The 12,252-nt window shown below is 34.7% G+C and overlaps 1 protein-coding gene across 2 annotated transcripts in view; it reads left to right on the top strand.

The window, feature by feature from the left end:
* Positions 1-12,021, top strand: part of LOC110448774 (killer cell lectin-like receptor subfamily B member 1B allele C) — a 16,632-nt gene extending 4,611 nt beyond the window's left edge. Inside the window, exons 2-5 of one of the 2 annotated variants that reach the window (XM_021495202.1) lie at positions 301-394; positions 6,751-6,878; positions 9,689-9,779; positions 11,699-12,021. In XM_021495202.1, the coding sequence (XP_021350877.1) occupies positions 301-394; positions 6,751-6,878; positions 9,689-9,779; positions 11,699-11,925 (540 nt within the window). In that variant the 3' untranslated portion in view covers positions 11,926-12,021. Of the gene's footprint in view, positions 1-15; positions 395-6,750; positions 6,879-9,688; positions 9,780-11,698 lie in introns of both variants that reach the window. The other variant, XM_021495199.1, reaches the window with a different exon arrangement.
* Positions 12,022-12,252: the final 231 nt, after the last annotated feature.

Consider the following 12,252-nt stretch of genomic DNA (forward strand, 5'->3'; position numbering starts at 1 on the left):
TGTCTAACGATGAAGGCGTGTATGGTTATTGCTGGTTTGATATTGATATCGATGTATGATCAAGTATTTTCAGACGACAATGATTCAGTGGAGAAGGTAGAGGAGCAAAGTTTAACCAGTGAACTTGTCAATCTTTTAAATGGAACTTATTTCAATCTAAACGAGAAAGTATGTCAATTGCAAAGGAAAGTCGATGCGATCGAAAGAGTCGCAGATCCTGACCATCAGTGTGAGTGTAACGAGACGGAAATTAACGAATTCAAACAAGCGGTATCAGATGAACTTAATGCCTTTTCAAAGATATTGTCCGGTTTTGAAAATCAAATGCGCCTTTTGCAAAATGAGCAGGCAGAATTACGAGAGTTGATCGGCGGAGGAGACAGCGACGAGGATGGTAAGTCAAACGCAACATTTATACGGTTTACTGGGAAATTGTCGCTCAATAAAAATTTCGCCCTTCGGCGGCAAAATCCATTTTCGCCCAATATTAAATTATCTCTTCATCTTTAATAACTTTGTACATTATACTGTCTGCAGTTATTCGCTGATATGATAATTTTGCCTTCATTACGGAAGGCGAAAAAGGCGACAAAAATATCCCAGTATACATTAGATATATGTTGACCTTGAAAACAGTTTATAGGATATTAATCCGCCTCATACGCTTGATTGGTTCAATCGACCACGCTCAATATTCGATAACAAGTTTCTATAAACTTTATACTTCGCATTAATTCGCAGTCATGAAAGATAGCGTGAAATTAAAAACCCAGTGACTATTCATACAATGGATACTGATTTTTGTGAATATTATTTTAAACTGAAGATAAAACCACAATTCATTATCGTATTGCACTTTTTTTTTACAAAACACTTGTTAAATAATCGTATCACCCAAACACAAAAACTATCTTCAACAGCGTAATATTTCGACCAGATATGTTGCGCGAAATGAAAACTTGCTAACTTGTTCTGGTAAGAAAAACCGCAAAGTATAAGCACCGCGAAATTAGACAAATATACAGTATATATCTGAAAAATTGATATACCACGAAAAAACATTGGAAAATTATATAAGTGAAGGCTTGGATAGCATTAAATGTAGTATAGGCCTCCAAAAGCAATTACAGTAGTGTAGGGTTTGGAAAGCGATAAATGAAGTGTAGGTCTCAAAAAGCAATAACAGTAGTGTAGGGTTGGGAACGCGATACATGGAGTGTAGGGTTGGGAAAGCAATAACAGTAGTGTAGGGCTGGGGAAGCGATAACAGTAGTTAAGGGTTGGGGAAGGGATAACTGTAGTGTAGGGCTGGGAAAGAGATATTTGTAGTATAGGGTAGGGACAGAGATAACTGTAGTGCTAGGGTTGGGACAGAGATAACTGTAGTATAGGGCTGGGAAAGCGATAACAGTAGTGTAGGGTTGCGGAAGAGATAACTGTAGTGTAGGGCTGGAGGAAGAGATAACTGTAGTGTAGGGTTGGGGAAGAGATAATTGTAGTGTAGGGTTGGGACAGAAACACATGTAGTGTTAGGGATGGGACAGAGATAACTGTCGTGAAGGGTTTGGACAGACATAACAGTAGTGTAGGGCTGGGAAAGAGATATCTGTAGTGTAGGGTTGGGACAGAGATAACTGTAGTGTAGGGTTTGGACAGAGATAACTGTAGTGTAGGGTTGGGACAGACATAACAGTAGTGTAGGGTTTGGTAAGCGATAAATCTAGTGTAGTGCTGGGAAAACGATAACTGTAGTGTATGACTGGGAAACCGATAACAGTAGTGTAAGGTTGGGAAAGTAATAACTGTAGTGTAGGGCTTATAAAGCGATAACAGTAGTGTGAAGGATTTGGAAAGCGTTAACTGTTGTATAGGGCTGAGAAAGAATTAAAGTAGCACTGGTCTCAGAAAGCAATACAACTGATGCAGAGCTGTGAAACTGATAACAGTGATTAAGTTCTCTGATTTCATCAGAATGGGTATTGTGACGTCACAGTCAACTAGTGTATGATACTGGTGGGAATGATGTGTTACTGAGTGGATTTTTGACGTTCCGATCTCAACTGAAATTGACAGACTAATTTTATCGTTGAAATAAATACAGAATATTTTTAACCAATAGAGAACGATTTTGAAGGATATAAAGGCATATTAAATATCAATTGTTTTTGTATTATGAAATCAAAATCAAATGATGAATGAAATTACAAAGTTAAGTATTGAGTTTATATGTTGACGTCACAATCAAAACGGGAATGCTGTAAAGTCAGATTTGTCGTATCACAATCTTACAGGGTTTTTGTAGCGAGCATGCTCATTTGCGTGTTTAAATCCGCTGAAATTATTAACTCCTATCGATATGGAAATAAGACTTTCTCTGTTGCAAATTAGATTTTTCTGTTAATAAAATCAATATGTTTGATTTGGAAAATTAAAAAAAAAAACCCAGCTTAAAGCTTGTGACAGTACGTCAATAATCTGACGTATATCATTTCGTGATAGGGTTCGAGGATATTAAGACTAGTTAATGGAATATGTTTTAGAAAAGGAACGATTTCATGTTTTAGTGTGTAATTGTAAGTCCTTTTCGTCCGAAAAGTGTATTGCCTTTCATTGCATATCGCGGCCTCCCAAAATACACACACATACACTACACGCATGCATCTTGCACACAGGGGAGGCCGTCCTTAAATTACTTTAGCTGTTAATAGGACGTTAAACAAAATCAAACAAACAAACAAACAAACCTTTCATTGCAAAACCTTACTTTAAACGTAAGAATGATTATTTACAAATAAGTATGTTTTCTTCGTTATGTAGAATATTTTGATATAAAAAGGAATAATTTATCATGTAGAGGCAAATTTGGGCGCTGACAAAAATGTATATTGCCACATTTTACACGATTTCAAATTAAATAGAAAAAAAAACCTTAATAAGAAAATAAATAATTTCTCAAATCGACAATAAAAAGGAAAAAGATCGAAAGAGATGTATAAGTCTCATTCATCTGAGCCCTATACATAATCATAACATTTCGTATAAAATATATAGTTGTTATCCTCTGATGTAAATCTCGGCCAAATTATCCCCATATTATCACGATGGAATCGACCTTTCCCACGGCAGGCAAAACGCTACAAAATAGTTTCACTATAGTTAACTGTTCTGCTCCTGTCTCCACCTAAATGCACTTGTAGCTTGTAGTAATCATAACTAGCCATGCTACTCGTCAAAACGTTTATAATGTATAACTACAGATTTTGATAGATTTACGAAGATCCTGAAGCACCAATCCTCACACAGACAAAGACCCCCCCCCCCCCCCCCCCCCCCCCCCCCCCCCCCCNAATCCTTTTTTAATGTAGTTTAATGGAATAATAATGTACAAAGGCTAAACGCTTCTGGGTCAATGTGAACAAATCCTAAACAAATGTTTTCAGGTGTGTCAATAACAGCATTATGAATATGTAAATAGCCTTATTGTGTTTCACGTATTATAGTTTGAAATGTTCATGAATCGCAATTCCAAATTCCCTTACTGTGTACTTGTACATGTATATTGTACTTCACATCTAATACTCTTAACGTGAAAAATTGTCTCCTTTACTCCGTTTTTCAACGGGTTTTTAAAAAAATTGTGATTGTGACTTCGTATTCTTCCATTTATATCATAGGTTTAAAGATTGGAAATACCCTTTCATCAAATAGAATTTTGATTATTTTGAAAAAATATTATAAAGAGTATTCTGTCAACTTAGATGAAATGATTAACATTAACTATAATAAAGCTATACAAAGTTTAGATAAATCATTAAAACAATGGTCTAAAAGAATACTTACACCAATAGGTAGAATAACTGTTTTAAAAACATTAATACTTTCAAATATGATTCATCTCTTTATGACTATACCGAATCCAGACAGAGCTTTTATTAAAACATTGAATTCTACTTTTTTGAAATTTATATGGCAAGGACCTATTGATAAAGTGAAAAGGAACACTCTTATTAAACAATACAACAAAGGAGGTTTAAAAATGATAGATATAGGGAACTTTAATGATAGTTTAAAATCTACTTGGGTAAGAAGACTTTTGACATCTAGTGATAGGGAATGGAAAAACATTTTTGAACATTGAATATGTCCCATACAGTGCCTTTCAAAATTTGGTGAAGGTTTCTTTAAAAACTTAAATATAACAAATTTATTTTGGAAAGAAGTCCTAAATACATGGATAAAAGTGTCAAAACTAAATAAAATAAGAACCAAAACTGACCTTCTTACCTCCCCTTTATGGTACAATTCTAACTTTAAGATAGGGAATCAATACATTTATTTTGAAGACTGGCATAAGAAAGGTGTAAATACAGTAGTTGACATAATAAAAAGAGATGGAGCATTTTTAAATTTTGAAGAATTCAAAGACAAGTTTTCTGTAATATCGAATAATTTCTTAAGTTACCAGAGTCTGTGTGCATCCATTAAATCTGTGATTAAAAAAATGTAAGGTATATATCTGAATAACAGTACTATTGTAAGATCTTATTTTCCTTTTCACACTCAAATTCTATTTAAAAGTAAAAAAGGCAGTAGAGATTTCTATTTTGCACTTACAGAGCAAAACCACAAAAACATAGTCAATGCATCAGAAATTAAATGGAAAACAAATCCTATTTTCCAATATTTGAACTGGAATACAATTTATTTACTATCCTTTAAGACTACCAAAGAAACAAAACTACAATGGTTCCAGTATGAAATTAAAAATCAAATTCTACCAGTAAATAAATATTTGAAAGAGATTGGCAAAACAAATAATGACAAGTGTAACCTATGCAAAAATAATGTAGAAGATTTAGAACATATGTTTAGGGAATGTAATGAAGCTCAGGTCATTTGGACCAAACTAGAAGAATGGATAAAACAAAATACAAATAAAACAGTAGTTTTTGATTTGAAAATGATATTGTTTGGACATACAGTTAACATGGTCACATCACAACCTCTCAACTTCCTTATATTACTTACAAAATACTTTATTTTTTGTACATCAAAAAGACAAGACAGAGTTAACTTCAACTTGTTAAAAGAATGTATTGCACTAAGATATACAATCGAAAAAGTTGTTGACATAAATACATGTAAACAAATTATTTTTTTCAAATATAGGAAGAATGGGAAAATGTATTTACATAAAAAACAACAACATTAATAAATTACAACCTATCCATATGACATAAAGTTGTAACTATCTTAAAATAAGACTTCTTACTTTCTTAGGTAGTAAAGCTTCCCCCTACATTTGTATAGCAGATTGTTTATAGGTTATAGGACTCTATATGTATCCATATATGTTTATGCATGAAATACAATTGAAAACATATATAAAGAGTGAAAGAATGTTACAATAAAAACACCTACATATAATACACAATTTTATTTTAAATGGATTTACTTGTATACTATGTATACATGTTTATACACATTTCATATCCTGATATTAAAAAAATAGATGACTTATATACAATATATATCTATACAATTTTTATACTTAGTTCGATTGAAGTTCACTTAAATAGCAATGTAGAAATAAATTATTATTAAGTCAGAATATATATATGGATATATATATTGCCTTGTAAGAGTTTATGTCTTTGTGTTGTGATGTAAATGTATACAGTATGTGACGTTTAGGTATAAGTAATGTTTGGTTTAAAAAAACACTTCTCAGATACTTGACTCCAGAACTCATCCCAAGCAAGGAAAAAAAATCAAAGATGTGACTCCTGTGAGAGGATATGTTTACATGATATATGTATACTCATATGATATTTTACATGATGTATCTGTGAAGACAAAAAAAAAAAAAGTCTCCGCTCATCCTGCAGTATTTCAATGTTGGTAATTTTAGTATTCTAAGACGTTCTCAATAGAAAAGTTATTTTCATCCTAGTACAGGTTTGGTGGCTCTCCATTGAACGTTCTCAATTAGTTGCATGCCTTTTATTTTGTACGGATTCATGCGCCTGTCGCAGATTCCAAATGTGATCTTACCAGTGCCATGCAAAATGTTCAAACATAGATTGCCGTTTATATACTTGAAGGATCTACTTATGATGCATATCACAGCCTCCCAATACATATACGCATACATTACACGCATGCATCTTGCACACAGGGGAGCCGTTCTTAAATAACCATAGCTGTTGATAGGACGATTAACAATACTAAACCAAACCAATTATGATGCCCAGTACCTACAATTTGTTCATTGGTGATGCTATCTACATTGTAGTGAAGTTTTTTCGGCATTCTGGCCAATGAGATGATAGCTTCTGTCATCTAGGATTGATCCTTTGATATGGAGTACTTTACATTTTGTTTTAGTTGAATTTTGATAACAAGTCGTCTGACAATTTATTTGACTTTGTACGGTTTAATTTCTCCTTGCGGTTTTCTGTTTTTTTTTTATTCAACTCCAATTATGAACAGAATATCTCATTAGATTTTTATATTATGATACTTATGATTATTGTGTAAATTCAAAATGACAAGCGTGTGTTATGTGTGAAAAGATGTTTACTGTCGGTTACTGTACATGTTTACTGCTGAAAGGCCTGGGTATTTATCACCGGCTGTCCAAAAGATAAAACTGAACACACTGGACGTTGGCTTGAGGTCATGTCATTATCAACAACGTAAATTTTCGTTCTTATGTCGTAAAATACATGACAATTATTCTTTTGATAGCATCTACTACTACAACTTCTACGACTACGCCTGCCCCACGTGTCTGTTACCCAGGCTGGTTCTCATCTCCGGAAAAGTGTTACTACGTGTCCTCAACTTCCGAAAAGACTGAGTGGAGTCTGGCTATCGTGAGTTTCACTATTGTTCTTATTTTAGCAATGCCTATTACTTTCGAAATAAAATAAGATATATCATAGCAATGGATGAAACTATGGTAAACCATTTTTGTATGGAGACCCTTGAAAAAGTACAATTATAATAAGACCAGGTATTCCAGAAAGGTAAGCGTCTTCTGCTTAATCAAAGCAAATTGACTCTATTTATTTCGATTACATGTCTGATTCTAGTCTTAGGGGAGCTTACAATGTAGCAAGTAGTTAAACATGATGTTGAGAAATTCTTCATAAAAAACTTCGGGGCTTTAAGCCAGTCTACCACGTCCTCGCATCGAGAACTTTGGTAGTCACAACAAAACCACAACGCACTGTAATAAGCATAATCAAAACTACATAATGCATTTTTTATTTTTATTTTGACAGGAACATAATATTTCGTTGTTGATTTACTGATATTGTTCCCTCAAAAAGACTTTTTGTTGTTGTTCTAAATGTTTGTTTTACCAGAAATTGCACAGGGATAGTAACATATCGGGAAATCGTGTTTATTTCGCTTGACACTGAAATTTATGAATCCAGCATGTATTGTCCCCAAATGATGATTACGAATAGAAAAATATGAAGTCTGAAGAAACATACGACAATTTAATGTTTTATTTTTGACGTTCAATAGCATTTGAAAAACAATTACAAGTTTGATTTGTCTAAGCATTTCCGATATCTTATTTGTATTCTAAGATATTTAACGAGGTTCCGTATATAGCCCAGTATATGCAATGAAAATACAAATCAAAATGTATAGTTGTGTGACTGCAATACGCACCACATCGTGCACACAACGGCCGCACAGCGTACACACATGGTGCGCACAACTATACGATTTAACAATCGTTTGCCCCGTTGTGCACTTCTCTCTGCACACATGTGCGATTTGGTTCAATTGGTTTATCATTATTACGGAATGCAAAACATCCGGAACCCTCGTGTGGAATAAGGAACAATGTATATATAAATTTCTCACCATATTTATTAGGATCATGTTCAAGTTTACAATGCGTATTACACAGCACTATGGTGAACTTTAGACTGTCCAGAATGTGTCTGGCTCCTAGGTAACAGAACTGGTTAATAACATATTAATGACTGATCAGAATTGTACATGGCCTGTGCCTGACACAAAAAACTGATATGTGATACCGCATGACCGTTTTGAAAACAAAACTGAACGTGCAGTATTTGTTATTTGCTTTCGTTTTGGTCTATAGCTCTACTTCACCTCGGTTTTCACACCGTGGCGAGTAGCGTAAGTGCCCCGGTAGAGGTACAGTTGTGGGACCGCACAACGCACCAAAAATACCGTGCGCTCACCGTGCATACATCGTTCACACGACGTCCGCATTTCGTTCACACATGGTGCGCACAACTGTGCGATCTAACAATCATTCGCCCCGTTGTGCGCTTCTCTCCGCACAACTGTGCGATTTGGTACAATTTGTTGATCAATATTACGGATTGAAAAACGAAAGGCTCGTATGCAATAATGTACACTGTATATACTACTGTAATTTCTCATCACAATAATTAAGATTATTTACAATTTTACGATGCGTGTAACACAGTATACAGTGACCGTTAGCCTGTCAAGAATGTGTTTGGCTCCTCGGTAACTGAACAGGTAAATAACAATTTGATGAGTGGCCGGAGTTTTACCTGGCCTTTGCCTGACATGTGATACCGTATGACCGTTATGAAAACACAACTGGACGTTTAATATTTGTTATTTGCATTCGTTTTGGTCTATAGCTCCCCTTCACCTGGTTTTCACACCTTGGCGAGTGACGTAAGTGCCCCGGGCGGGAGAAAACTACGGTCCAGGTACAAAGTGGCTATGCTTACCTGTGTTGCCGAGACTGTGTTGTAATTTTACATGTGTCGATTAAGGTCGGCAAATCGAAAACACCATTTCTAAATTTAAGAAAGTATAGACAGAAAGATATGCTTATAGATGTAGCTTGAATATAGAAACATATTAAAAAAATCAAGTGTATATGTTAAAACACGAAACCGTATATATTATTAAGCCATTCCTCAATTTACACCAACCATGATTGTTATCGCACAACGTTCGTCGATCGTCCGCAAAAATGTGCGCAAACAACGATCGTCCAATTTTTTATCGTTCGCACTTCGTGCACACATCGTTCACACACCGTTCACACATCGTGCGCAGACCGCACATCGTGTAACGTTGTGCGATCCCACAACTGTACGATGTGGCTATATTTACCGTTATATGGGAACGTTTCCATTTGTATATTTTACATGTGTCGATTTGGGTCGAAAAACGCCATTTTTAAATTTAAGAAAAGATAGAAAGAAAGATCAGCTTATATATGTAGCTAGAATACAGAAAATATGCTTAAAAATCAAGTTGATATGTTTAAATGCGAAACCGTATATATTTTCAAGCAATTTCTCAATTTACAACAACCACGATTGTCATCTCACAACGTTCGTCCATCGTCCGCACAAATGTGCGCAAGCAATAATCGTCCAGATTTTTATCGTTCACACATCGTGCACATACCGTGCGCACATCGCACACACACCACACATCGTGTAACGTTGTACGATCCCACAACTGTATATTTAAAGCTGAACACAACAGAGACTAGTATTTGCACCTTCAACATTTAGTAATAGATACAGTGTGCCGAAAATGATTTCCACTCACCATACAGTTGTTTTATCCTCATTTTTTAACATCACTTTTGTTTAAAAGTTTGATGTCAATATCAGTGCTTTATCTATTCTTCTTCCAGTCGCGCTGTACTGCCAAGGGGGCAAAATTGGTTGAGATTCAAACAGACAAGGAAGCTACATTCATTATGAGTAGGCTGCCGAGTCGTGTTGGTGAGTAACGTCAATAGCATTGCTTCAAATAAAATTATCCACTTTATAATTTGAAATAAATAAGTATTTACTTGTTAAGTATACAGTAGAAGATACGTTTAGGTTTTTTTCTTGATGATCCTGGATCGTTGAAGCTTGTGATAAACAGATATTTATAAAATGCAAAAATTGTTAGCTCTTTCCTATCAACATGAACGTTAAATATGACAGAATTCATGAAACAATTTATATCAACTTATATTTTTCATTCTTGTTAGCAAGGATAATAGCGGACCGGGTGTCTTTATGATATTAACTCTTTTTTGTGTGTATTTTATTACAATTATGAAAATACATATACGAACTTATATCAATCACTCTTGTTTTCTCGGGTGTTAGAGCGATGGGTTTCTTAATGTGGGAGGAAACCGGAATACCAAGAGAAACCCCCTGTGCTCGGGCAGTTAACCCGTACCTTTACACATTCGATCGAGGAGTCGAACCCTATAAATGTCTACCTTAAAATTATCCATGACAAAGCACCATTTACTTAATATAAACACAAAGTAAGATCTGTCCAAATCAAGTATATAACATTGTTTCACCCTTCTAATTTGTAACACTCTTTCTGATTGGATATCTTGACGGGTATATATTTCTATAGACCCCGCTCTGCCGGGGTTTATAGCTTGCCAATCATTCACAGGATTATATAGCCTACAAGCAATCTAAACGACATCAAATTCAACGAAAAGGGAAGTAAATGGGCCGCTCGGGTGCTAATACAAAGATGGTTGTGTATTGTCCGAAATCTAGCCGAAACGGTGTCCGGTAGGGGCTGTTACGAGTAGCTGTCAAGCATAAGTTTACAGAGGAAAACAAATTGTCAGGGTGACAAATTCGTTATCACTGGGTTAGGATAGGTATACTGGCTCATATATCCCTCCTAACCTAGCGATAGCTAATCATGACTATCACATATATTGAAAATCACAAATACTATATATTCATGAAAGAAGAAATAAACAAACTATAAGGCAGCCTATTTACGAGTTCATCGTCATAAATGGGAGAAAACGATAGCAACTCCTTTAATGTTTATCTGTTTTCAATTTACCGATCACAAAAATACCAATTTAGTAATTTCTATATATTACAATCATCTTCAAACATGCATGTCGCGTATAGTCTAAATCAAGTCAATGCAAAGTTTTTTTTTATATCTGTATCATTTTATGACACGTATCCATATCGCTTAATTTGTAAACAGTTAGTGGAGGACTCTAAATCCTCTAACAAATGAAATATATAATTATTTAAATAGTCAACGTCAAATATTTACAATTCTACTGACCTTTGCCTCGATATATCTATATAGTGAAGAGTTTAAAGGTTATTTTCCATAAACTATCCAGTTGGTGTATGAATATGCTAGCAAATACGTGTGAATGAATTCCATTCATACACTGTTTTCGATTGTTTTCTCGGAAATTCGGGCTGAAATATACATGTTCGTAGATGTTATAACTTTTTTATCAATACAAATCAGCGAATTGCTTTAACAGAAATACGTCACGTCGACACTTTTTAGAAATTATCAGAAACTTATCAACATTCCATTGAAAGTAAAAATAAGGATTTGATAATAATTCATCGAAGTTTCAACCCCAATGAACCTTAACAGAACAGGATTCAATAATTAAGTGAACTTAATGTATTTACAAGTAATCCAGTATGGAGCTTATACACTTTAATTTATCGCTCTTGTTTGCCTGGACAGCATAACGAACAACAAAAAGAGAACTCCAGATTCCTCCCGTAAAAAGACACACACACACACACACACACATACACACACACACACACACACATCCCTTCGAATAATTACATCCATGAATAAATATTTTTTGGTTATGATATATGTCACTTTACACTTGCAGGTAATACGGACATACTATATACGGGACGTAAAAGGAACGACAGAGATGATTGGGTTTTCGTCAGCAATGACAAGATGGTCGACACATCGGTGAGAACATGGGCTAGAGGAAATCCTGACGGAGGATCCCAGAGGTGCGGATGTACCAGACAGTCAAATAATTTCCTGATGTTGGATTGCTTCTGTATCGGACATAACCTCTTCTATATCTGCGAGATTGAACGTTAGTCATCTGCTGTCGTGCAAATCACAACTTATGTCGTTCTAGACATAATGTTGATCATATGAAAATTCTGGAATAGAAATAAATTTTGTAAGAAAGAATGTTGGTTCTCTTTTTCATTTGAAACAGACTAGCTATATATTATGTCTTTTGTATTAAAGCTCATTTGTAATTTACGTATCAGTACTAAATACAGTACCAGCACAAATTTCCTGTTTTACTTGGCAAATAAATATATTTCATTTGCCTGCTTCATTCATAACGGCTGCAGAATCATGCAAAGTCTCATTGGAAATGGAGCTTACTTGATTTATATGGGTATAGATAGTGAA

This window comes from Mizuhopecten yessoensis, unplaced genomic scaffold, assembly GCF_002113885.1.
Source record: "Mizuhopecten yessoensis strain PY_sf001 unplaced genomic scaffold, ASM211388v2 scaffold4259, whole genome shotgun sequence".
Taxonomy (NCBI): Eukaryota; Metazoa; Mollusca; class Bivalvia; order Pectinida; family Pectinidae; genus Mizuhopecten; species Mizuhopecten yessoensis.